Here is a 27,036-nt window from a genome sequence, read left to right on the forward strand (position 1 = left end):
TTAGAGTATTTCTCTTATTTCGGTCGGGATTTCCTCCTTATATTCCCTTTTTATTTATTATATTCCCAAGGTCCCATCCGACCAATATAATAAATTTGCTCTTCAATAAGCAATAAACTAAGGCCCTAATGCCTCTACCTATTATTTGAAAGTAAGAGTCTAAAGTAAAGAAAAGAAGAAAGCGTAGAGAAAAATAAGAAAATAAATGAACTACCCTATATCATGCTTCCCTTTGAGTGTTCTTTTATAATCCTTCACAAGAACACTCGCACACCAACAACCCCTACTGTCAGATAAGACCTTGAGTGCAGACACGCACATGGGTAAGAACACCAACCACCATTAGCAAAAGTAGATGCAATAAACAACATAAGCAAAGGGTTGGAAGTAGATCCGTCAACGCCGCCGCGATTGGTCCTGGGAATTTCCCTTCTGGTGAACCAGTATACTGATATCCCAGAGATTGCGGTACTTGGCGAAGAAATCGAGCCGGTATCTATACTGTTCGAGGTCCCATGTCCATGACTCGAGACCCTCGAAAAAGCACTTGACGGACATGTCAATGTTTGGTCGATCATATCGGTTGTCCACCCCATGATTGAACACCGCTATCTGGAAATCTCCGACGGACGGAGGGAGGAGTTCGGATAGCATGTCGCCAAAGTTTTTGGTCTTCTCTTCCAGCTGGCCGATAAGGAGGGCATAAGAGACGCGCAAGAATTTGAGACGAGTGAAGGTCGACAGAATGCGTCTGAACTCCCTGGCTTCGCGGGCTCGAGCCCCGCTGGGTTCTGTGAGGCCAACCCATCTAGCATTGATGAGTTGGGGGTAGAGGTGGCCGATGTCCAGGTGGACCAAGGTTGACCGGTAGTCAGCCAAGCGATGCCTATAGTATTTCAAGTTAGCCAGATGAGCGCAGAAACGGATCAGGGTTCAGTCTGACTTACCAGTGCCTCATTATGAGGAACCCAAGGACCTGAAAGCCAGTCAGAAGCGGCGATGAATAGACGGAGAACGCCTCGTCAGAGTCGTTCTTGAATCTCGTCGTCGCTATGGACACCGCTTCCAGCTGCTGGAAAATCTTTCCATACGAGCTAGGGAGTTTTCGGATCTTACGGATGGTGTGCTCAAACCCGTCTATATCCATCCGCGGGCACCCTGGTGCCCAGCCACTGCTCGGGGGAGGGTCCTGAATAGACAGGCTCCGAAGACCACTAGACAGGCACACCAACGCGGCAAGTGCTCTTTCAAGCCACGTCCGATACCATGGTAGTCACACAGCACGATGTTCTGGTAGAGCTCGTTTGCCACGAGACGAGAGAAGAACTTGCTTGTTTGAGCAAGCGGAAGCATAGCCGCGTAGTCCCTCCGCTCGCGCTGGTGGTCGAATCGGGTAGTTGGGTCGTGGAGGCGTTGGTCGTTTATTTCGTTGGAGTGGTCGCATCGCCAGGTGCGGAAGTCGGAGGTTGCTCGCAACGTTACTCCATGTTGGATGATCAGACGCCAGATCTCCTCGGGGAGGGCGGGGAGGGTCCTAGGAGTTTTGGAAGATGTCATTGTGGAAGTGTGTGGTTGTTGAAGACTTGAAGTATGGAAGGTTGAGGCGAAGTTTACTCTTGATGATGGAATATCGAAGCGAAGCGACGAGGTGTTCTTTTCTTGATATGGATGACGAGGAGGATTGTTTTGGAGAAAGGATAGCAGGAATATTGCTGGAGGTTGGAAAGGTGATCACAGAAAGACAATGGTGATTTCTCTTGTGGTAAGAAACTAAAACAGAAGGTCAAGGGCGAGGGAAGAGCAGAAGATATAGGTGCTGAAGATAACAACTGAAGGAAGGAAGGGCCAATGAAAGGGAAAAGGCACAACGTTTAACGGACATAATTATTTTCTGCATCCCGGAGGTCACATTTAGTTCCACGGTGCCTTACAGCAGCACGCGCACTTCACCATTTACCATTCACTGCAGTACATTGCATTCACATGGAATTGATGCCTCAAAGTTTAGCTCTCAAATTATTCACCTATCCATCAATAGGTCTTCAACATTGCCTGTGACCGCCCGTTTTCAACTCAAGGCTTGGGACAAGAAGGAGCAGATGGATTCCAGTCATCTAGACTGACGTTCTTCACTTCCGCTAGTGCCCACTTTTCACCTCTATGTGTCCTTTTCAACTAACGAAGCGAAGTCAGGAACATTGAATAGCACGTCGCAGAGCTTTGCCTCCGAATACATTCTTCGGGCTCATGAAAAAGGACGTCCATCGCAGATGTCAGATTTCCAAGTGGTGCAGTTTTGGACGCCCGGAGGCACACCGGCACTGAGCGATACAAGAAATACACAAAACGCATGCCGGCAACTAGGTAAATTACGTACCGTGGTTGTACATTTGTCTGCATATATGTCCGCATACACGCAAGCGCAACATAGAATATATATACATAATTCCTTTGGATGTTGAAAGCTGTTCTTCCTGGCATGGACACAGGTAGCAGTTCAATTTGCTTGACTTGCATTTTTACTTGACAGCACCGCACCGTAAGTACCTAGGTAGGTAGGCAGCGAGGGAAAGAGACAACGGTAGCCGGCGTGCGACATCTGAAGAAGAAGAAGCTACTGTACACTACGAAACTTACAATACGCCGGCCCGCAATGCGTCTCTCCCACTCCCTAGGTACCTAGGTATTTATTCGCGGACAGATAGGTAATCTACATATTCCGGGCGGTATAGGTACGGTAGATATGCAATGCAGGTACCCACTACCCACACATACAATCTATGCCTGATTTTCCTGGAAGCTGATGAAAATGGATGTCCCTGTTTATACGGTCACTGAAATGACTCAGACCATTAAGAATTTGAGGTAGCGTGTGGAATCAAGTGGTTACCGTTGATGAGTGGTGTTTCGCGCGCTGCTGTCTTGAAGCCCGTTGGTGATTCTGACGCTGAGCACTGCAGTGTTTTGCCAGCGCCCTGTCGAGTGTCGAGTGCCCAGCTAGCACCTAGCCAGGGGATGATGTGGGTCTTGGCGTTGACGACTTAGATAGTGAGGTTCTTGGAGAGGACGACTGCCGTTGTCGAGACATTTCAGGACATGAGAAGTAGAGGAAAAAACAAAATCATCACTTTTCTAGGAGGCTTCAGAGTCGATATTTCAAGTTACAACCGATTCAAATGAGATCAATACCAAACAGCCTACGAGTGTCCATCCCAGGAAAGAGTATCTTGCTATCGCGCTATTTGCAAGCATGAGCGATGACCCCGCAAACTGCCCTTACTTGGTAGCGCTAGTTGACAGCCCAATTCTTTACTTTTCACCTTTGCGCAAGCTGTCAAAAGCCCTTCAAGCCGTGATACTTCCATGTTCGCTAACTTTCATTTCCTCTCTCACCCATATCCTTTTCATTTGAGTCCGCTATGTGTGCCGTCGACTGCAAGATCGCTACCCCTGTCATCGACCCCCCATAGCCGCCAAGTCGGGCTCCGAGCTCCGGTCACGATGAAACCACCACTCTTCTTCTGCCTCTACTGTTTTCTCAAGTGATACCCCAACCTATCGCCGTTGCGAATGAACGTCAAGGGAATGGGTCGTCCATGAATAGCCGAATTATGTCGGCCTCCAAGCCCGCATCCTCGACATCCAATTCAGCCACCGCGTTTCTTACCCACTGCAACTCTTCGATTCCATTGTAGTTTCTTCCTTCCCGGTCCGGCAACCGCATCTCTCCCAATCGCTCCTCGGGTTGCTGTCGTCCCCTCTCCTCACGCAACCGCACCAAGGCGTTCCGTTGCTCATCCTCACTTCCCCCAAATTGGAGGACGCGTTCGCTGGGGTCAGCGATGGGGGTGTAGAGCGGGAGAGGCGGCGCACCATTGTTGTGAGGGCGGCCGTACAAATTGGTCGTGAGGTCGTAGTCCGTGCTCGTGGGATGTAGGCGGGGATTACGGGGTGAGTACGGCGGCGGCGGTCGGAAGGGATCGACTTCGGGCTCGGGGCCGTCAGGGGGTAAGGTAAGCCTTATGCGCCTGGAGGAGCGAGGAACAAGGCTGGGACTGCGCGGGTGTCTGCGATCTTGAAGACTGGGTTGTTCTTGAAATAGCAGAGGCCGAGTTTGGGCCCGCTGCGAAGGGCGGGGGACAAGCGTGATGACACCTGCACGAAGGCGACGTTGGAGTGTCTCAACGTTTCTCTGGATGTCCTCATCGGTAGGACTTGATGAGCCGGTGACTTCTAAATCTTGTGTTCGAACTGGGGAGTTGGCCAGATATTCCTGAGGTGGTGTTGTAGCTCGACTGCTGTTGTCTCCTGTCGAAGTATCCTGTCGGGCCTGGCTTGTAGGTGGGGAGTCGGGCTCGTCTTCCTGAACGCCGTTGGAAAAGGCTACTGGTTGTCGGCGGGCTTCATGAATGAAATCCTCTGGGAGGAGGACTTGGGCGTTCTGGCGACGCAATGTTGTTGGAGGAAAGGGGCCACCCGTGGGCGCGGTGCGACGTGGGTGTGTCCGCTGTGAAGCCATGGCTGGCAACACTTCCGGGGTCTCTGCTGCCGGCGTGGTATCTTGGGACATTCTGCTTCTATAAGGTCTTTGACCTGTTCAGTAAGTTGACGACTGAGAGGTGTCGAGGTCAGTGGACGTTTTGTCTTGTGGTTGTGCAAGGTGATCGCGACGCAGAGTTGTAAACAGGATAGGAAATCTCCCACCATCTCATTTTATAATCATTTTCGTGGCTCGTCTGATATTCTTCGGTGGTCATCCAGGTTCCAAATACAAGTTCCAAGGTCTGTTGCCTGGTCTATCGCGTTTGTGGGAAAGATAGCACCGATGGAACGAAGACTGGTGAAGAGCCGCACCCAGGTTTCGACTCGCTTCACGCTTCAGTGAGAGTCTTTTTGTTGTCTTTCGTTGTTCCATCGCTTCGTTCCTTTGGATTCGCGTGGAAGGCTATGATAGTTGGTAGGAGGAGAAAGGGTTCCAACGGTTCGATTCCACTGCAGTTTGCAAAGATGGGAAGAAGGCGCATGCTGTACTTCGGCCTCGGTCTCGAGCCGGTCAACGGTATCGAGGCTGGATCTGGTTGTGGGGTTATGAAAGGGGAGATGTGGGTCCCTTTTTTCGTGCCTGGCACCCGACATCTCCAACACACAGAAGGAACCCGACCTGACCTCTGCGACTGCCGGTAGAGCACTTGAAGCATCAAGGGAAACGGTCATGAACAACGCAGGGCTACAATGGTTCTCAAAGAAGTCAGGTAGTTCCTACCTACGTTAAGTAATACCCACCAAAAACCTCCAATACCCACGAGTGTCCGTGTCGGTCCGGGTATTGCACCAACAGGGCGGTTAGTGACAATGTCCACTGCAAAATACCCGCTGTAGTCCACTGAACCGCACGTTCTTGGTCAGCCCACAACTCCTTCCTCTGATGGGCATTTGCCGTCGGTCCTTTTTCTTTTCTGCTCTCATCCTTGTTTCTCTTTGCGTTCCGAACTCAATACATGAGTACCATAGACCATATTTCCCAATTCAACGGTAAAGTACAGCTCCGTGACTGTGCCTTCCCAGCCTTCTTCGACTTTCTAACCAATCTTTCCGTAGTTTTCTCCTATCGCTTTGTCAACCCTCGTCCAAAATCCATTTCGAACAAAACCGTGCTCCAAATCCCCGGCTAGATCTCGATCCCTCGATGAAGCTGTCGAACCCAACACGCCCTACGAGCCGACGAGATTGGGCGACCACCATGGTGGAGAACGGCCTCCCACGCGAATTCGATGTGTTGGTCAACATTCGTCCGGACCCGGACAGTGACACATCCGACATTAGCCCCCGTCGTCGCGACCGCGAAGCCTCATCCTCGTCTGAATCTTCCTCCTCGGAAGACCATGGCCCGCCGCAGGAGCCGTGGTTGATCAACCAGTAAAAGCGCGGCGGTTATGTGATTATAAAGACAGGCATCCGTCGTTATGCCATGACGAGTGGTGCGGTTTGGACAGTAAGTCGATTCCCGTTTTTTCCCGCGCCATTATGTCGTCCATTTCACTAACACAAATCACAGAACACGGCGATACTGTCACATATCCAGGCAACGGAGCTAATTTTCCCGAGGGCTACCAGCCCAATTGGGACCAGTCCAAGCCATTCAGATACCCCATCGTAAATTGTCACCTAGCATTCGAATTCGGGAGAGATACCCATCTTATCCAGCGCCAAACTCGCTACGATTTCATGAATCCACTATTCATCGGTCAGCTTTCGCTCTGATAGAGGTTGGATGAAGAGTTTCGAGAAGTCGAGTCCGACCGGAGGATCAACATGCCTTGCCCAGCGTCCTCTCTTCTGTCCAATCGCAGATGGTGCCATTGGCGGTTGGTAGAAACTACTCAAGGGCGTCTTATTGACCGATTCGGTACAGGCGGCCCCTGACTTGGAGGATGGTGTTGGGGTACCACACGTAATTGAATCCAATGCCGATATGGCATGCGGCATGGAGGTCACGCCTGTGGCGTGTAACTCGAGAATCAAAACGTCAATTCCGGCGTTCTTCTGATGCAGTTGTGGAAGAAGTGTGCCCGTTCGACTTGGCTTTGGTCGGAATAAATCATGTCTACCTGGAGACCTGCGTTCTGCAGGATAGCCCCAAGTGAGCATATATGGTAAGACTTGTATTCCCCTTGCGCTCTCCTCAAAGCCTTCTGGATCTCTTGCATACTGAGTTACGATGACGGAGTACACATGGCCTACCTGCGCAGCCTGATTGATGTGATAGTCGTTGAACGACTGTGAAGGGGCTGCGAGCCACGAAAAGCGGTTGAATTCGTGCGGCATGACCAGCTCGTCCGGTGGAAGAGGTATGAAGTGCGACAGACCTTTTCGCCGGTCTACTCGCCGGAGAGAAAGATGGCCTTGTGTCTTGGAAGTAATTATACGCTATTTGGTCCTTCATTCAAAGACATTACCCAATAACCATAGACTAGACGATATAACTCCAGTCGACCAGATAATCTCAACTGACAAGACGATTTTTCCGTTCGACGTTAGGTATTCCGACGAATATGTTTTCCTGAAGACAAGGAGATAGAACAGGAAATGAACTGAGAGATGAGACGGAACCTACCTCTATCTTTGATCGTTTCTGTTCATCCGGTTTCTCTCCAAACACGAACTTTTCTTGTTCTTGACAACCGTCGCGCTTAGGATGCGCAACCCAGCCGCAGATTGCGTACCGGGCAGCAGAAGAAAGCCTGGCATGCGGCAAAAGCGCTTGCTCGCGGCCTTCCTTTGATGGCCAAAGAGGGATATATGCGTTCCTCTGCTGACGACGTCAGCCTTCGCTCATCACTAGGATGTCGAAGTTCGAGCAACTTCGTTCTCTTATGTCACGCGGACAGCTCGATACAACCTATTTGTACCTCTATGGACGCATCTCCAGAACAGTCCCTCGAACAAGACAACCGGCGTCGACATATCGAACCACCAAAGGTACCACCATGAACCCGTTAGAGGAAGCGTCGGAGCAGAGGCACCAAGCCTATCTAGAGAAAAAGCGCGACACCTACCATACAATGAAGCGTGACTTTCCAGCGCGCTGGCGTGCGATGGCAGCCAAGAATGGCGCGGCCAACAAGAGGCGGTATCGGCACCTGAAGGAGAACAACCCAGAAGAGCACGCAGCGCTTAGGCGCAAATACGCTGAAACCTCCGAAACAGAGGAACGTAAGGCACACCGAACGGCCACATACCAAGAAAACGCCCGCAATCATACGTCTCGTTGCGAGACATGTGAGATTTCATTTGGCTCCGCTGGAAATTTGGCGAAGCACCAGAACAGTGCCGACCACATAGCTAAGGGGAATGGGACAGACAAGGCCCCTCTGCGCTGGTTGTATCCTTTTTGGTCATGGGGGGTTTTGGTACTGGTCACGGCATCTTCAGGATCTTGTTGCCAAGTTTGGGGGCAAAAGAGGTGATGGTTTTGTTCTACCAGACTACATGTAGTTGATGTCTCGAGACGCCCTCTTTGCACATTGAACTATTCTCATCCCGCCCGTTGATATGTTCTTCCAGACTTTCCTTACTGCTTCAGCTCCTGCTCGCTTTCCACCACGGCGTCAGGGTCCTCGTCCCCCTGGGGCGGGTGGCAGTCCTCGCAGGGACCGTCCTGCACGTGCCTGACCTGTCTTGGGTCCCCCTTTGGACAGTCCTTGGTCCGCGGCTCCCTGTCTGCGCACGGCACAAATAGTGCGTCTTTGTGATCGCACTGGGAGAAGTAGATGTGGTAGATTACGCACATCTTTGGCGGCTGGATGAAGATGTTAGTATCGTCTCGTTTGGGCAAGCGCGTACCTTGCGAGAGGAGACAGGAGACTTACCCTGAGGTTGGATTGGCCGAACGGGGAAAGAAAATATGTTGGTGGTGGTTATATAGGAGTCCTAACGCGTTGAGTTAGTCACAGTGATCAAACGCAGGAATGAAGGAAGGAAGCTGTACCTACAGAATGTTCCTCTTGGATGGGAAGTGATGATGACAACCCTCTTGGAGTCTCTGGAGGTGCAGGCGGACTGAAGTCTTTATTGTGTTTTGATGTGGTAGAGTGTTGAGGTGTTCAAGAGAGAGTTGGGAGAGCTTTTCCACTTGCGCTCCTGGTTTTGCTTTCATAATAGTAAGTGATAGCGGTGGAAGGAGGAAGAATGGGGAGGAAGGAACTGGTTGCTCCCCCTCCTCTGATTGTGCGTTTGTACTGTGGCCTGTGCCCTTATTCTTGCCAGCTGAGAGTCTGAGTGAAGGGCTGCCAAGATCATCCGCTCACTTGAGATGAAATTAGAGACTCTCGGGACTGAGATTTCTAGGAAGCTTCGTCCGAACCGTTATGGAAGTTGGATGAGTTTTGAGATGAGGCGTTTGACTCGGTAGGTACCGCCATAGAGACGGGGGATCCCGAATGCCGTCCCTCTCGATTTAGAATCTTCGAGGCGGGCTATAACGCTCAGAATCTACCGAAAAGCCTGGTCGTCAAGACCATTCTGCCTGGCGTGGATCGCCATCACACCCTCACCGATACACTCAATATCAACGGCAGCCAAATCAACCTTATTGGAAAGAGTGCGGACAATCTCCTCAACCCTTACGACATAAAGACGAATCACAGCGACGTCGTTGCAGAGTAGAGTAAAATCCGCGGAAGTATCGATAGGAACGTAAGCAAACTTCCTCTTCTTTAACGGAGACTCGACCGCTGTAATAGAATCCGAAGCCGGATAGTCGCCGATAAACGAAGGATCGGCGCCGATACGGTCCGCCGCAGCCTATACGGTGGCCGCAGTCTACACCCTACCAGAATGCGCTGCAGGCTACAGGTACAGGAGTTACACCATTTATAAGACTTGGGAGGCTGGAAGTGTCCTATAGCGGCGCCCTTCTTCTCCTACGTCTCCTTCGATAAGTATTTTCTAACCTTCTTAAGAATAACGGACTTAACTGGAACGTCGTCGTAAGGCGAATTAGCAAGGCCGGTACTAACTACTACAACCTCCGCTACAACCTCGCCCTCCGATTCGTCGAAGGGGGCTATAGCCTCCAACGCCTTTAAAATAAGCGTTTTCTTCGCAGCGCCGGTATCACGGGCAAAGGGTAGGTGGTAGATGTGATTATGCGTAATTGCACGAAGGAGAAAGGAAGAGAAGTGCAGCCGAGTGCCTAGAAGGCTGGCCTTATAAAGGCAACCGCCGGCGGGTCTAACAGACCCGCGGCAGGCAGCGTTCTGACTAATTAGCTGCCGGCAGTAGTCGGCTTGCCGGCGGTAATAACAGTGTACGGCAGTCTTAGAAGCTGCTGTACGCTGGCACCAGGCACAAGGCACACAGGCTAACCCTGTGACAGCCGGGAGGTTTCTTATATAGTATAATATAATAATAGTAATACTAAGTCGGATTGGATATAAATATAGGATAGCGGCGGATTTAATTAGAATACGAATATAATATAGTATCAGGAGGCTCAGAGCTCGTACACGGAAGCACCTCAGCGGCTACTACTCCCCTTCGTCAACTAATACGTAGGATTACTAACGATAACGCCTATATTAGGTCGGGCTTACAGGAAGAATAATTCGGTACCGCGCCGAAGCGCCAAACTAGTACGGAACTCCATAATACTCATTAACAAATAAACAGAATTTACATAAATATAAAAAAAATTTAACGGAATATAATTTATTATAATCGGTAATTATTAATATATTTTTAAATTAACCCCTAACTTACTATCCCCTACGTATAACTACAATTATAGTTACTTTAACCTACTTTTTACCTATATTCCTAATAAATTAATAACTTTTCTTCTAAGAATTAAATTAATACTATTAAAATATATATACGTAGTAGCCGGTCTATCTCTCGTACTACTAAAACTATTCCTTATCCCTTTTATATTATTACCCCTATAATTATTATAATTAAAATAATTTAATTTCCTCTACTTTTATTATAATAACGCTAGCCTACTATAAAATCCGTTAAAGAAGATAATAATGAAGATTACCCCCCTACGCTGCCCTAAATTCCCTGTTCGTATCCCTAAACCTCGAAAGCTAATAAATTCGTATATAAATAATAATTATTCGAATTTCGGTTTACTATAATTAAATTCCTTCTTAATTACCTCCCTTTATATATATTCTAATAAAAATAATTCGTATTCGTAAGCCTTATTAAATAAAATTCAATAGGAAATTACCTCCCTATTCCTACTAAGTTTTATTATTAAAATTACCTTTTCTATAACTAAATTTATATTTCTACTATATCTCCCCTTACCACCCCTTTATCGGCGGTTATTACTATAATTACCCTTTTATTAACTGCGGCTACGCTAGCCTATATTAAATATTGTCCTAAATATAATATTATTAAATTTATTAACGAAAGTTTTTTATAACTATAGAATTACTTTTATAATATCGATATATATTTTTAGAAATACCCCCGTACTTCCTTCTTATTCGCTATTAATTATATTAAAAGTAATCCTAAGAATATATAAATTAAATATATATTAGTTCTCTATAGTAAATCTAAATATAATATTATTTATAATATACTTATATAGAGCGACCTCCGTACCTTCTTAGAAATTAAATATAATAGTAATATTTAAATTATTAAACAATCCGCTCTCAATAAATTCGAACGTATATAGTAAAGCGCCTCGGAAATTATTTGTAATTTTTATAATTACTATTATACCGAAGAATTCAATCTATTATACAATTAATTAAAATATATTTAAATTATTACTTAAACTAATTAAGTATACCCCTTTTTTAAATAAAGTATTCTTTTAACGGTTAATATTAATACAATAAACGAAGTAATAACGTATATAAAATAATTAAAAGGCTTAGAGAATATCGAACTATTTATATTGTATTGCTAATACTAAATATTTTTAAAATATAATCTATTATTTTTTTTATTTTCGTACCCTCCTACTTCTTTTTCGAATATTCCTTTTTAATCGTTCTATAGTAATAACCCTTCCGATTTTCCCTATCGTTCCCTTATTATTTTTTAAATAAATCTTAATTTTATTTATTCCCTTTATTATTAGAAAGGTTATATATATAACCGGTATATTTAACCGAAATTACCGAATATTTATTATAAATATAGTATAACGGGCTATTTTATAATAGCGTACCCGAATTAAACTTATTATAATTATAGCTAAATTAACTATTTAATATAGAATTACTCTATCCCCGTAGGTACTCCCTTATATAAAACGAACGTTAAATTAATTATAATTAGAGCGGCAGTTGTAACCGTTTAAAATAATATAAATAAATTATAAATATATTTAAAAATAAGGTTATTAGTAAAAACTTATAAAAATTAACAGAGTATGTAAGGGTTAATAAATTCAAATATAGAATTAAATTTAATTAATAAGTATCTACTCCTATTAAATATAAAAATTAATCTAATACCCTATTATTTTATTAATTTCTCCTTTCGGCCTATTCCTATATATAATATAACTACCTATTTTATTAGAATATATAACTCCTATAGTACTAAACGGACAAAGCGAATTACTTTTATTATAATTAAATCCCTAATTATAGAAATTATCCTTAATTATTCCTAACTTTATAAATAGAACCTTAATATTAATTAGCAGCAATAGTCGTTTCAATTTCGTATTGAAGCTAGCGATTTTATATTAAATATAGTATTAGTAAAAGAAGTATATAATATTACAATTATCCTAATAAAACTATAGTAGGATTTAATTCTACTACTAGACCTTCGGGAAATAGTAAGGGTAAAAGAGGGTTTCCGCCCTCCTATATATACGAATATCCTACTCGAAATCCCCCCTTCCTTAATATTAGAGTTTGTAACCCTACCTATTATAATAAAATCGGCCGAATCGCCTCCGGCCCCTACCCTCCTAATTAAAATTTTTTAAATAATATTTAATAATATTTACCCTACTCTAGTACCCCCCGTAGAACTAGTATTATTATAACCCTTAAAATTATTAAAAGAAATAAAAAGTAAACCCGCCGTCCCTAAATTAATTATTCTACTAGAATATAAAGAATTCTAATTAATATTCGAAACCTCGGTTATACTCCTACTTTAATATAATTAGCTAGAATATTATATTAATTTAATTAAAGGGGAATTAATACCTTAAGGACCGATTTATATATTAAATATTAAAGAATTAAAAATATTATATAAATAATTAACGGAAATACTCTAAAAGGGGTAAATTCGTCCTTCTATTAACTTAATAAATATTCCTATTATCTTCTTACTTAAAAAGAATAGAAAATTAAAGCTCTACGTCGATTTTAGAATATTAAATAAAATTACGAAGAAGAATCGGATAATATTACCCCTTATTTAAAAAATTCTAAATTGGTTATTATCGGTTAAAATCTTTATAAAATTAAATTTAAAGAATATATATTATAAAATTCGAATTCGAAAGGGAAATAAAGAGAAAATAGTATTTTATACGAAATATAAATACTATAAATTCTTAATTATATTAATAAGATTAATAAATGTACTAGTAATATTTTAAATGTATATTAATAATATATTAGCGGGGCTAATAAATACTATATATATTATTTACTTTAATAATATCCTAATTTATAATAAAAATAAAAAAGACTATATTAATTATATTAAAGAAGTCTTTTAATAATTATAAGATTGTAACTTCTACGTAAATTTAGGTAAGTGCGAATTTTATATAGAGTAAATATCGTTTTTAGAATATATTATTTCCCTAAAAAGCGTAGTAATAAATTTAAAGAGAGTAGTAGCAATTGCGGAATAGGAGGTTCCGGCGAACGTTTATAATATTTAAATCTTCCTAAGGTTTATAGGATTTTATTAACGCTTTATAATATTATATTCTAAAGTAATTATACCCCTAATAGAATTATTAAAGGGGGATAAACGGAGGTTATTCGAATTTATAAAGAAAGTAGAAGAAGTATTTGCGGAATTTAAAAAATTATTTTAGGAAGCTCCTATATTGTACTATTTTAATCTAGCGTTATAAATCCGAATAGAAATAAATATATTAAATTTTACAATTAGGGTAGTTTTTATATAGTTATATAGTAATAAATAATATTTAGTAGTTTTTTTTTCGAAGAAGAAATCGCCGGAGGAAATTAAATATAGGGTTGGGAATAGAGAATTATTAGCGGTTATAGGAATATTAAAGGTATAGAAGTAATATTTATTATATATAGATAAATTATTTTTAGTAATTACGGATTATTTAAATTTATAATATTTTTAAGAAAAGGAGTGGGTTAGTATAAGGTAGAATTGGTAAGTATTAGAATTAGCAGTATATAATTTTAGAATTGAATATTATCTAGGAAAATTGAATTTAATAGATAGGCTATTGAGGAAGTTGTAATTATAAGGAGAAGAACGGGAAGTAGGGGGTAATTACCTATTAATAAAAATTATTAAAGGGGGTAAAGAGAAGGGTCGGGTAATAAAGGAAAATCGAATAGTAAAAGTATTAATAAAATAGGTAATTTTAATTAGAAGGGAGATTTAAAGGACGGCGGTAGAAGAGAAGGAATAGTAATAAAATATAAACGAAATAGAAGAGGGTTGGATATTGGAAGGCGAAAGGGTCGAATTATAGGAAGAAAAGTAAAATTCGTAGGGGGAAAGCGAATTAAATAGGAAAGGGAGGAAATGAAAGGAAATTAAAAGTAATAATAAAAAAAATAAAGTAGTAAAGAAAAAAATAAAATTCGCGGGTAAGGCCGTTATTAAATTAAAAAAGGAGGACGAAAGTATTATTATAAAAAATATAGGCGGGTATATAATAGTAGTAAAGGTATAGAAGAATAAAGAATAATTACTATTATTAGAATAATAATTATTAAAAGTATAGAAGGAAGACCTATTTATTATTGAAGAAATATAAAAAAATAATAAAGGGAGGAGACGGATAAAGAATTAAAAAATAGGGGAAAACGGAACTCTATAATATTAATACTAGGTTTATATTTTAGAACGGATGCGGGCCGAGCTACTCTACGCCTACTATAATATAGTAATAATTAAATACCTAAGTTAGAGGAAGATATTAAAACGTATTAATTAATTCTATTATTAATCTACTATTATAATCGATATTGAATTATATATTTGCGAATATTTAATATACTAGAAGGTTAAACTTTATAATTATTAATTATATAGGTTATTAAGGTCGTTACTTATCCTTATTATCCCTTAATAAGATATTTCGTATAATTTTATTATTAAAATACTAAAATTATTCGACCCTATATTTAATTGGACCTATAATACAATCCTTATTATTATCGACCATTTTATTAAGTACGTTTTATATATTCCTATATAAAAGACAATTAATATTTAGTAATTTATATTCCTTTTCTAATAAAACGTTTTCTAATAATTTAACTTCCCGGATTCTATTATATTAGACTAAGGTAGCCTTTTTATAAATTAATTTTAAAAGATTTACTATAAATTCCTAAATATCCGTAAATATTTTAATATAGCCTAGTACCCCTAAATAGACAAATAAATAGAAAGGCAAAACTAGAATTTAGAATTATACCTCCGAATCTTCTATAATATAGAATAGGTCGATTAGGCTAAAAAAATTATATTAGCATAGTAAACGTATAATAATTATTTTTATACTGCTATTAAAAAATTCCCCTTAGAATTACTCTTCGAATATTATCCTTAGGGATTAATAAACCCGGAATAAAAATAAAAAATAGTCCTTCTAATAGTAATTACTAATTAAATTAATAAATTACTTTACAGATAGTTAAAAATCGTAGCGGCCTTAGAAGTTATTAATTAGGGGTATGTAAAATAATGAAATAAAGTTCGGAAATTAAAAGAGTTTAATATTGGAAATTAAATTTTATTTAATATGAAGTATATTAAATAACGCTACTTAAGTGCTAAATTAATAAATAAATTTTTAGGACCCTTCCAAATTATTAAAATTATTAAGGAAAAGAAGATAGTATACTAATTCGTATTCCCCGCGTATTATTAAATCTATTTAATATTCCCTATTATTTTATTAGAATTATACTATAAGGATCCTACTATAGTAGTATTACAAAAGGAAATTGTAAATATTAAAGAGGATAATATTTAGTATAAAGTCGAAGCGATTATAAAGTATTATAAATCTAGCTATTAATATTAATTCTAAGTTAAATAGAAAGAGTATTTAAATAATAAGAATTCGTAAATTTTATAAAAGGATATAAATTGCCTGGACCTTCTTAAAAAATATAAAATTAAGGAAATGCAACGGCGGCGTACTAATAGCGGGCTAACTATTAGGTCGATAAAGGTTAATTAAGTAGTAGGAGGAGAATAGTAATTATTTAGAAATCTAAAACAAAAATATAAGACGTAAATGTAAAATATAAGACGCAAATATAAAACGCAAACGTAAAATATAAGACACAAGACGCAAATGTAAAATATAAGACGTAAATGTAAAATGTAAATATAAAACGTAAAATATAAACGTAAGACGTAGATATAAGACGCAAATGTAAAACGTAGACGTAAGACGCAAATATAAAATATAAAATATAAATATAAAATATAGACGTAAAATATAAATATAAAATATAAATATAAAATGTAGATGTAAAGACGTAAGACGTAGATGTAAAACGTAGATGTAAAATGTAGACGTAGGGTATAAAGTAGGGATATAATAATAGAGATGTAAAGCGGAGATATAAAGTAGAAATATTAAATAAAATAAAAAATAGGAAGGGAAGGTAATTTAATTTAACGTAGAATACTAATAAAATGCTAGGTAAAATATAGCCCGTATTTTCTATTATTACCCTAAATAAAAAAATCCTTAGCAGCGTCCATTATTATTAATATAGAATTAAAATTTATAACCTTAAGAAGAATATTCCTATATATTACTACGTTTATTAATAATATTTATAAATATTATTTTATATTATCTATTCATAATTCTCCTTTGCGAATTTTAATAATTTATTTAATTTCCTATCTATAAACGCCAACCTCCTATTAACCATTTAATACTAAGGACCCTAACTATAATTAAGGGAGGGGGTAATACGAATAAAAAAATTTAGTATAGAGATATTTATAGGAGAACCGCTATTATTAATAATAAGACCGCTAATAGGGGCTACTAAATTAATATTAATATTAATATTACTAATACTATAGTAATTAAATTTTAAATAGCCCTTATAATTAAAATTCCTAATTTGGAATATACTAGGTAATATTATAGGGAGACTATTATTAACAAAGTGCGCTTATATTATAGCCTAAAATACTATTACGGACTAATATAATTATTATAAAAGGAGGGTAGGTAGGGGGCTACTAATATCGGTAAAGCGTACAATCTCGGCCGCTATATCCTATATATTATTCTGGAGGTTATAAATACTACGGAGGACCTCGAGTATATAACGGCGCAGCGATAGCGAATACTGCGATCTTTCGTTGAACTTTGGAAGGAGAAGACGTTAGTAAAAAAAAAAAAAAAAAAAAAAAAAAAAAAACAAAAAAAAAAAAAAAAAAAAAAAAAAAAAAAAAAAAAAAAAAAAAAAGAAGAGGTAATAAAGGGAAGATAGCGTACCTTTAGTTTAGCAGGTATACGTGCTAATTAGACGGAGTACTTCGTATAGGTTTAGGGTTAGGGCGTTAATAAATGCTTAAATTAAAATAATATTATATTTTAAATAAATAAAAGAGTGGATATTATTAGAGGATAAAAAAGGAATAGTTAATTAAAGGTTAATTATAAATGTAAGGCGAAAGAAAGAAGAAGATAGAATAAAAAGGAAGAAAATAGGAAGGATAAATAAATATACTAATCGGGTTTATAAAGGAAATTTTAGGAACGTAGGCGAAAGGTAGGCTGAGGTAACTACGGTCGTGGCTACACGTAGGGGACGGCAAGTTAGGGGTTAATCCAAAGATGTATTAATAATTACCGATTATAATAAAATACGCTCCGTTAAACCTCTTTTATACCTATACAAACTCTATTCATCCGTTAACGAATATTATAGAGCCTTATATTAGTCTAATACTTCGGCGCGGTGCTAGATTATTCTTCCCGTAAGTCCGATCCAATATAAGTATTATTATAAATAATCCTACATTTTAATTAATAAAGGAGAGTAGTAATTATTAAGGTACTTCTATATATAGGTTCTTAACCTCCTAATACGACCCTCCCCTTTATAAGTTCTATCCTCGGAACTTCTATAATAAACGCCGGGTATTATAGCGTTATTAGACATTATTTGCTATAACTACCGATATTATATTCTAAATTATAGCCACTCCGCTACTAGCGAACTACCTACTAGAATATCAGTATTATAATATTTATTCTTATAAATTCTAATACGGCCCCGAAGCCGGTATTAGGTCTAAAGAGCTAGCGTTCCGCCCGCTAGAATATCGGTATTATAATATTTATTCTTATAAATTCCAATACAGATACGAAATTAGCATTAAATTTAAAGTGCTAGTGTACTGCCCGTTAGAATATTGGTATTGTAATATCTATTCTTATAAATTCTAATACGGATATAAAACCGGTATTAAATTTAAAGTATTAGCGTACCGCTTATTAGAATATTAGTATTATAATATTTATTCTTATAAATTCTAATATAAATACGAAACCAGTATTAAATTTAAAGTACTAGCGTGCCGCCCGCTAAAACATTAGTATTATAATATCTATTCTTATAAATTCTAATATAAATACAAAACCGGTATTAGATTTAAAGTATTAGTATGCCGCCCGCTAGAATATTAATATTATAATATTTATTCTTATAAATTCTAATACAAATACGAAATTAATATTAAATTTAAAGTATTAGTAAGGTTCCTAATTATTATTAAAACTATTATTCTATAGGTATACAAGGTAATAAATTTCGTTTTGTCCAACAAAGAGTGCCACTCCGAATTTAAGAATATTAATAAATATTTTAGGATATTAATATAATTATACTCTATAATTCCTCTCCCTAAATACTCTCTATTATCTATATTTATAGCGCGGTTTAATATTCTTATAAAATACCCTCTATTATTTACACTTACTTTAAAATACCTATATAATTAAAACCTAAGGCTCTTCTTATAAATTATTTTCTATTATTTATATTTATTATAATTTATTATAATACTTAAATATAATCCCCTTCCCTATAGGTTCTATTTTCGGGACTTTTATTTCTATCCCCCGCTTCCTATAACTTTATATACTATTTCCTCCGTAAATTTCCTTTATTTATATTATTCCTTCCTTATTACTTTTTTATTACCTTCGCTTCGTTTTTTACATTATTTTTTCTTTTCTAATAGTATAATTCTTAATTACTTCCCCTACTCTCCTTACTATAGTCCGAAGTACGTGCCTTCCTATTTTCTACCTTTCTCTCCTATTTTTTTATAACTATTATTATTACTTATTTATTTTATCCTTCCCCTTCTAATTATCACCCTCATCTTATCCTTCTATTTACTCCCTCCTACTATTTATATAATTATTTAATACTCTACTTACTTTATATTATTTTATATTCGCCCGCCTTAAATTACATTCGCCTACTTTAATTTATATTTATATAAAGACCTCTTCCCTTATTTATATAACATTCCTTCTACCTACCCTCTTCGCCTCTCCTTTCTTCTTTTTCCTATCCTTACTTTTATAATTATATTCGCTACCCCCTCCTCTAATTCTACGGCCGCCTTACCTACCCCCTCGCTTAAACCGCCCCCTACTATAAACGTATATATTTTTACTATATATTTACGTATTAATCCCTATTTTCCTTATAAGTCTAATTAATATATTTACTTTTCCTCCCCGTTTTTTTCCTTTTCACCCTATCTTCTCCTTCCTTTTACTTTACATTTGTAATTAACCTTTAATCGGCTATTCTTTTCCTATCCTTTAATAATATTCGTCCTTTCGCCTATTTAGAATATAGTATTACTTTAGCCTAAGTATTCATTAGTACCTTAATTTTAAACCTATGCGAAGTATTTTATTTAATTGGTACGCACATTTATTAGACTAAAGGTACGCTATCTTCCCTTTATTATCTCTCCTATTTTTTTTTTTTTTTTTTTTTTTTTTATTAACATCTTCTCCTTCTAGAATTTAACGAGAGATTGTAGTATTCGCTATTACTACGCCGCTATATATTCGAAGTCCTTTACAGTATTTGTAATTTCCGGAATAATATATAGGATATAGCGGCCGAAATTATACGCTTTACCGATATTAGTAGCCCCTTACCTACCCCCCTCCTATAATAATTATATTAATCTATAGTAGCGTTTTAAATTACAATATAAGTACACTTTATTAATAATAGTCTCCCTACAATATTATTTAGTATATTCCGAACTAGGAACTTCGATTATAAAGGCTATTCGAAATTTAATTACCGTAATATTAGTAATACTAATATTAATATTAATCCGGTAGCCCCTACTAACAATCTTATTATTAATAATAGCGGCTTTCCTATAAATATCTCTACGCCGAATTTTCCTATTTACATTACTTCCTCCCTTAATTATAATTAGGGTCCTTAATATTAGATAGTTAATAGGAGGTTAGTATTTATAGATAGGAAATTGGACGAATTATTAAAGTTCGCGAAGGAAGATTATAAATAAATAGTATAAAATAATATTTACGAATATTATTAATAAGTATAATAATATATAGGAATATTCCTTCTAAAATCGTAGGTTTTAATCCTATATCGATAATAACGGACGCCGCCGAGGATTTTTTTATTTAGGGTAATAATAGAAAATATAAGCTATATTCTACCTAATACTTTATTAGTATCCTATATTAAATTAAACTACCTTCCTTTCTTATTTCTCATTCCCTTTAATATTTCTATTTTATATCTCTACCTTACGTCTCTATTTTTATATCCCTACTTTATACTTTACATCTATATCTTACATTTACGTTTTATATTTATATTTTACATTTTATATTTATATTTTACATTTACATTTTACATCTTACGTCTACGTCTTACGTTTGCGTTTTACATTTACATCTTACGTCTTATATCTACGTCTTACATTTGCGTCTTATATTTTATATTTACATCTTACGTTTACGTCTTACATTTACATCTTACGTCTTACATCTACGTTTTACGTCTACGTTTTGCATCTTACGTTTACATCTTACGTTTACGTCTTACGTTTACATTTTACGTCTTACGTTTATATTTTACATCTACATCTTACGTCTTATATTTATATTTTGCATTTACGTCTTATATCTTATATTTACGTCTTGCGTCTACGTCTTACGTCTATATTTTATATTTTACGTCTACGTTTTGCATTTTACGTTTATATTTTACGTCTCTACTTTAAATTTTTAAATAATTACTATTCTTTTTCTACTACTTAATTAACCCTTATTAACTTGGTAGTCGGCCTGCCGCTAATATGCTACTATTATATTTCCTTAGCTTCGTATTCCTTAAGAAGGTCCGGGTAATTTATATCCTCTTATAAAACCTATAAATTCTTATTGTCCGGATACCCCTTCTATTTAACCTAAAATTAATATTAGTAACCGGATTTATAATATTTTATAATTACTTCGATTTTATATTAAATATTATTTTCTTTAATATTTATAATTTCCTTTCATAGTACCGCTATAACGGGATTCCTATAGTACGGTTCTAGTAAAATAATAGGGAATATTAGGTAGATCCAGTAATACGTAGAGAATACAAATCGGTATACTATCTTCTTTTTCCTAATAATTTTAATAATTTAAAAAGGTCCTAAAAATTTATTTATTAATTTAGTGCTTGGGTAATATTATTTAATATATTTCGTATTAAATAAAATTTAATTTCCGACGTCGAATTCCTTTAATTTCCGAACTTTATTATATTATTTTATATATTTTTAATTAATAACCTCTAAAGCTACTACAATTTTTAACCGCCTACGAAGTAATTTGTTAATTTAATTGGTAATTATTATTAAAAGGACCGTCCTCTGCCTTCGCTCTAAGTCCGCTAATCTCCGAGGATAATACCTAAAGAGTAGTTCCGAGGGGGACTTTCCGATAGCAGTATAAAAATAATTATTATACGTCTACTATACTAATATAATTTTTTAGTCTAATTAATTTATTTTATATTATAGAAGATTCGGAAGTATAATTCTAAATTCTAGTTTTACTTCTCTATTTGTCTGTCTGTTTGGGGGTGTTAGGCCGTATTGAAGTGTCTACGAATGTTTAGGAATTCGTAGCAAATCTTCCAAAATTGGTTTATAAAAAGGCTGCCTCTATCCGATATAATCGAATTTGGGAAATTAAATTATTAGAAAACGTTTTATTAAAAGAGGAATATAAATTATCGAATATTAATTATCTTCTATATAGGGATATATAAAATATATTTAATAAAGTAGTTAATAATAACAAGAATTGTATTATAGGTCCGATTAAATATAGGGTCGAATAATTTTAGTACTCTAGTAATAAAATCGTACAAAATATTTTATTAGGGGATAGTAGGGATAAGTAACGACTTTAATAGTCTATATAATCGGTAATTACAAAATTTAGCCTTTTAGTATATTAGATATTCGCGAACGTATAATTCGACGTCAGTTATAATAGTAGGTTAATAATAGAATTAATTAATATATTTTAATATTTTCCTTTAGCCCGAATATTCTATTATCGCTATATTATAATAGGTATAGAATAATTCGGCCTATATCCGTTCTAAAATATAAATTTAATATTAATATTATAGAATTCCATCTTCCCTTATTTTCTAATTCTTTATCCGTTTTTTCCCTTCGCTATTCTTCTATACTTCTTTAATAATAAATAGATCTTCCTTCTATATTTCTAATAATTACTATTTTAATAGTAATAATTATTCTTCATCCTTCTATACCCTTACTACTACCGTATACCCACTTATATTTTTTATAATAATACTTTTATCCTTCCTCTTTAATTTAATAACGGCCTTACCTATAAATTTTACCCTCTTCTTTACTATTCTATCCTCTCCATTATTATTCTCAATTCTCTTTCGCTTCCTCTCCTTTCTATTTAATTCGCCCTCCCCCTACAAATTCTACCTTTCTTCCTACAATTTAACCCCTTTATCCTTTAATATCTAACCTTCTTTTATTTTACCTATATCCTATTACTATTCCCTCTCTTCTACCACCGTCCTTTAAATCTCTTTTCTAATTAAAATTACTCATTTTATTAGCGCCTTTACTATTCAATTTTCCTTTATTATCCAACCCTTTTCTTCGCCCCCTTTAATAATTTTTATTAATAGGTAATTACCCTTTACCTTCCGTTCTTCTCCTTATAATTATAGCTTCCTCAATAGCCTATCCGCCGGATTTAATTTTCCCGGATAATATTTAATTCTAAAGTTATACGCCGCTAATTTTAATATTTACTAATTCTACTTCGTATTAATCCATTTTTTTTCTTAAAAATATTATAAATTTAAATAATTTATAATTATTAGGAATAATTTATTTATATATAATAAATATTATTTCTATACCTTTAGTATTCCTATAATTATTAATAACTTTTTATCCCTAACCCTATACCTAGTTTCCTCCGGCGATTTCTTTTTCGAAAAGAAAATTACCGGGTGCTATTTATTATTATATAGTTGTATAAGAACCGCCCTAATTATAAAGTCTAATATGTTTGTCTCTATTTAGATTTATAATGCCGGGTCGAAGTAGCACAATATAGGAGCTTCTTAGAACTACTTTTTAAATTCCGCGAATATTTCTTCTACTTTCTTTATAAATTCGAATAGCTTTTGTTTATCCCCTTTTAATAATTCTATTAGGGGTGTAATTACTTTAGAATATAATATTATAAAATATTAATAGAATTTTATAAACTTTAGGAAGATTTGGATATTATAAACGCTCGCCGGAACTTCCTATTCTACTATTACTACCACCCTCTTTAAATCTATTACTATACCTTCTAAAGAAATAATATATTTTAAGAATAATACTCGCTTTATATAAAATTCGTACTTACTTAGGTTTACATAGAGGTTACAATCTTATAACCGTTAAAGGACTTCCTTAATGTAATTAATATAGTTTTTTTTATTTTTATTATAAATTAGAATATTATTAAAGTAAATAATATATATAGTATTTATTAGCCTTACTAATATATTATTAATATATATTTAAAATATTACTAATATATTCGTTAATCCTATTAATATAATAAAGAATTTATAATACTTATACTTTATACAAAACGCTATTTTCTCTTTATTTCCCTTTCAAATCCGAATTTTATAATATATATCCTTTAAATCTAATTTTATAAAGATTTTAACCGACGATAATCAATTTAGAATTTTTTAAATAAAGGGTAACGCTATCCGATTCTTCTTTATAACTTTATTTAACACTCTAAAATTAATATAGAGCTTTAATTTTTTACCCTTCTTTAAAATAAAAATAATAAGAATGCCCGTTAGGTTAATAGAGGGACGAATTTACTCCTTTTAAAATATTTCTATTAATTATTTGTATAATATTTCTAATTCTTTAATATTTAGTATATAAATCGGTCCCTAAGGCGCTAACTCCCCTTTAATTAGATTAATATAATATTTTAATTAATTATATTAGAGTAAGGGTATAGTTGAGGCTTCGAATACCGACCGGAATTCTTTATATTCTAATAGAATAATTAATTCGGAGATAGCAGGTTTATTTTTTATTTCCTTTAGTAATTTTAGGGGTTACAGTAGTACTAGTTCTACAGGGGGTATTAGAGTAGAGTAAATATTATTAAATACTATTCGAAAAATTTTTATTAGGGGGGTAGGGATTAGAGGTAATTCGGCCGACTCCACTATATTAGGTAGGGTTATAAGCTCTAACGCTAAAGAAGAGGGGATTTTAAATAGGATATTTGTATATATAGGAAGGTAGAAACCTTCCTTTACCCTTATTATTTCCCAAGGGTTTAATAGTAGAATTAAATCCTACTATAGCCCCGCTAGGATAATTGTAGCGTTATATATTTCCTTTACTAATACTATACTTAATACGAAATTATTAGCTTCAATACAAAATTAAAACGACTATTACTATTAATTAATATTAGGGTTTTATTTATAAAATTAGGAGTAACCGAGGATAATTTCTATAGCCGGGAATTTAATTATAGTAAAAATAATTTACTTCGTCCGCTTAATATTATAGGAATTATATATTCTAATAAGATAGGTAATTATATTATATATAGGAATAGGCCGAAGGGAGAAATTAATAAAATAATAGGGTATTAGATTAATTTTTATATTCGATAGGAATAAATACCTACTGATTAAATTTAATTCCGCGCCCGAATTTATTAACCCTTATATACTTTACTAATCTCTATAAATCTTTATTAACAACCTCGTCTCTAAATATATTTATAATTTACTTATATTATCCTAAACGGTTATAATTACCGCTCTAATTATAATTAATTTAGCGTTCGCTCTATATAAGGGGGTATTTATAGGGATAAGGTAATTCCGTACTAAATAGCCAACCTAGCTATAATTATAATAGGTTTAATTCGGGTATATTATTATAAAATAGCCCGTTATATTATATTTGTAGTAAGTATTTAATAGCTTTAATTAGATATACCGGCTATATATATAGCCTTTTTAATAATAAAGGGAATAAATAAAATTAGGATTTATTTAAAAAATAGTAGGGGGGCAATAGGGAAAATCGGAGGGGTTATTACTATAGGATAATTAAGAAGGGATATTCAAAGAGGAGGTAAAAGGGTACGAAAATAAAGAAAATAATAGATTATACTTTAAAAATGCTTAATATTAATAATATAATATAAATAGTTCGATGTTTTTTAAGCCTTCTAACCGTTTTATATACGCTATTACTTCATTTATTATATTAATACCGGCCGTTAAAAGGATACTTTATTTAAAAAGAGGGTATAATCAGTTAGCCTAAATAATAATCTAAATATATTCCGGTTAATTATATAATAAATTGAATTCTTTAATATAATAACGGTTATAAAAATTATAAATAATTTCCGAAGCGTTTTATTATATACATTCGAATTTATTAAAAGCGGATCGTTTAATAATTTAAATATTATTATTATATTCAATTTCTAAGAAAGTACGGAGGTTATTCTATATAAATATATTATAAATAATATTATACCTAGGCTTATTATAGAGAGCTAATATATATTTAATTTATATATTCTTAAAATTACCTTTAATATAATTAACAGCGAACGAGAGGGAAGTACGGGGGTATTTTTAAAAATATATATTAATATTATAAAAGTAATTCTATAATTATAAGAAACTTTTGCTAGTAAATTTAATAATATTATATTTAGGACGGTATTTAATATAGACTAGCGTAGCCGCGGTTAGTAAAGGGGTAATTATAGTAATAACTACTAATAAAGGGGTAGTAAGGGGAAATATAATAAAAATATAAATTTAATTATAAAAGAGGTAATTTTAATAATAAAACTTAATAGGGATAAGGGGGTAATTTCCTATTGAATTTTGTTTAATAAAACCTACGAATATAAATTATTCCTATTAAAATATATATAAGAGGAGGTAATTAAAGAGGAATTTAATTATAATAAACCGAAATTCGAATAATTACTATTTATATACAAATTTATTAATTTCCAAAGTTTGGGGATATAAATAGAGAGTCTAAGGCGGTATAGGGGGGTAGTCTTTATTATTATTTTCTTTAATAAATTCTATAATAGGCTAATATTATTATAATAAGGGCGGAAGAGGTTGGGTCGTTTCAATTATAGTAACTATAGAAATAATAGTACAAGAGGGACGAAGAATAATTTCAGCGGTATAAGAAATAGACCGGCTACTACGTATATATATTTTAATAGTATTAATTCAATTCCCGGAGGAAGAATTATTAATTTATTAGGAATATAGGTAAAAGGTAGGCTAAGGTAACTACGGTCGTAGCTATACGTAGGGAATAGTAAATTAAAGGTTAATTTAAAAATATATTAATAATTACCAATTATAATAAAATATATTCTATTGAACCTCTTTTATATTTATATAAACTCTATTTATCCGCTAACGAGTATTATGGAGTTTTATATTAGTTTGGCGCTTCGGCGTAGTGCCGGATTATCCTTCCCGCGAGCCCGATCCGATATAGGTGTTATTATAAATAATCCTACGTTTTAATTAATGAAGGGGAGTAGCAGCCGCTAAGGTGCTTCTATGTACGGGCTCTTAGCCTCCTAATAGGAAATAGAAATTAATATATAAATATATAATAAAAATACGTATGTCTATA

The 27,036-nt window shown here is 35.0% G+C and overlaps 4 protein-coding genes across 4 annotated transcripts; 2 read left to right on the plus strand and 2 right to left on the minus strand.

Moving 5' to 3' along the window:
- Positions 1-396: 396 nt before the first annotated feature.
- On the minus strand, positions 397-1,557 carry B0T23DRAFT_395271 (uncharacterized protein; the record flags this gene model as incomplete). The annotated part of the gene is made up of 3 exons (XM_062838177.1): positions 397-886; positions 948-1,214; positions 1,280-1,557. 3 exons carry the CDS (start codon positions 1,555-1,557, stop codon positions 397-399), a joined length of 1,035 nt encoding a protein of 344 aa, XP_062694681.1.
- A 2,020-nt stretch (positions 1,558-3,577) lies between these two features.
- B0T23DRAFT_441046 (uncharacterized protein) lies at positions 3,578-4,570 on the minus strand (the record flags this gene model as incomplete). The annotated part of the gene is made up of 1 exon (XM_062840745.1): positions 3,578-4,570. The coding sequence occupies one exon, from the start codon at positions 4,568-4,570 to the stop codon at positions 3,578-3,580; it is 993 nt and encodes a 330-aa protein (XP_062694682.1).
- A 662-nt stretch (positions 4,571-5,232) lies between these two features.
- Positions 5,233-6,261, plus strand: B0T23DRAFT_395273 (uncharacterized protein; the record flags this gene model as incomplete). The annotated part of the gene is made up of 4 exons (XM_062838178.1): positions 5,233-5,252; positions 5,599-5,916; positions 5,952-5,992; positions 6,056-6,261. 4 exons carry the CDS (start codon positions 5,233-5,235, stop codon positions 6,259-6,261), a joined length of 585 nt encoding a protein of 194 aa, XP_062694683.1.
- A 1,226-nt stretch (positions 6,262-7,487) lies between these two features.
- On the plus strand, positions 7,488-9,587 carry B0T23DRAFT_428161 (uncharacterized protein; the record flags this gene model as incomplete). Its single annotated transcript, XM_062840116.1, has 4 exons — positions 7,488-7,713; positions 8,924-9,161; positions 9,243-9,354; positions 9,462-9,587. 4 exons carry the CDS (start codon positions 7,488-7,490, stop codon positions 9,585-9,587), a joined length of 702 nt encoding a protein of 233 aa, XP_062694684.1.
- Between the last annotated feature and the right edge of the window lie 17,449 nt (positions 9,588-27,036).

This window comes from Neurospora hispaniola (genome assembly GCF_033458365.1).
Source record: "Neurospora hispaniola strain FGSC 10403 chromosome Unknown B0T23scaffold_3, whole genome shotgun sequence".
Classification (NCBI taxonomy): Eukaryota; Fungi; Ascomycota; class Sordariomycetes; order Sordariales; family Sordariaceae; genus Neurospora; species Neurospora hispaniola.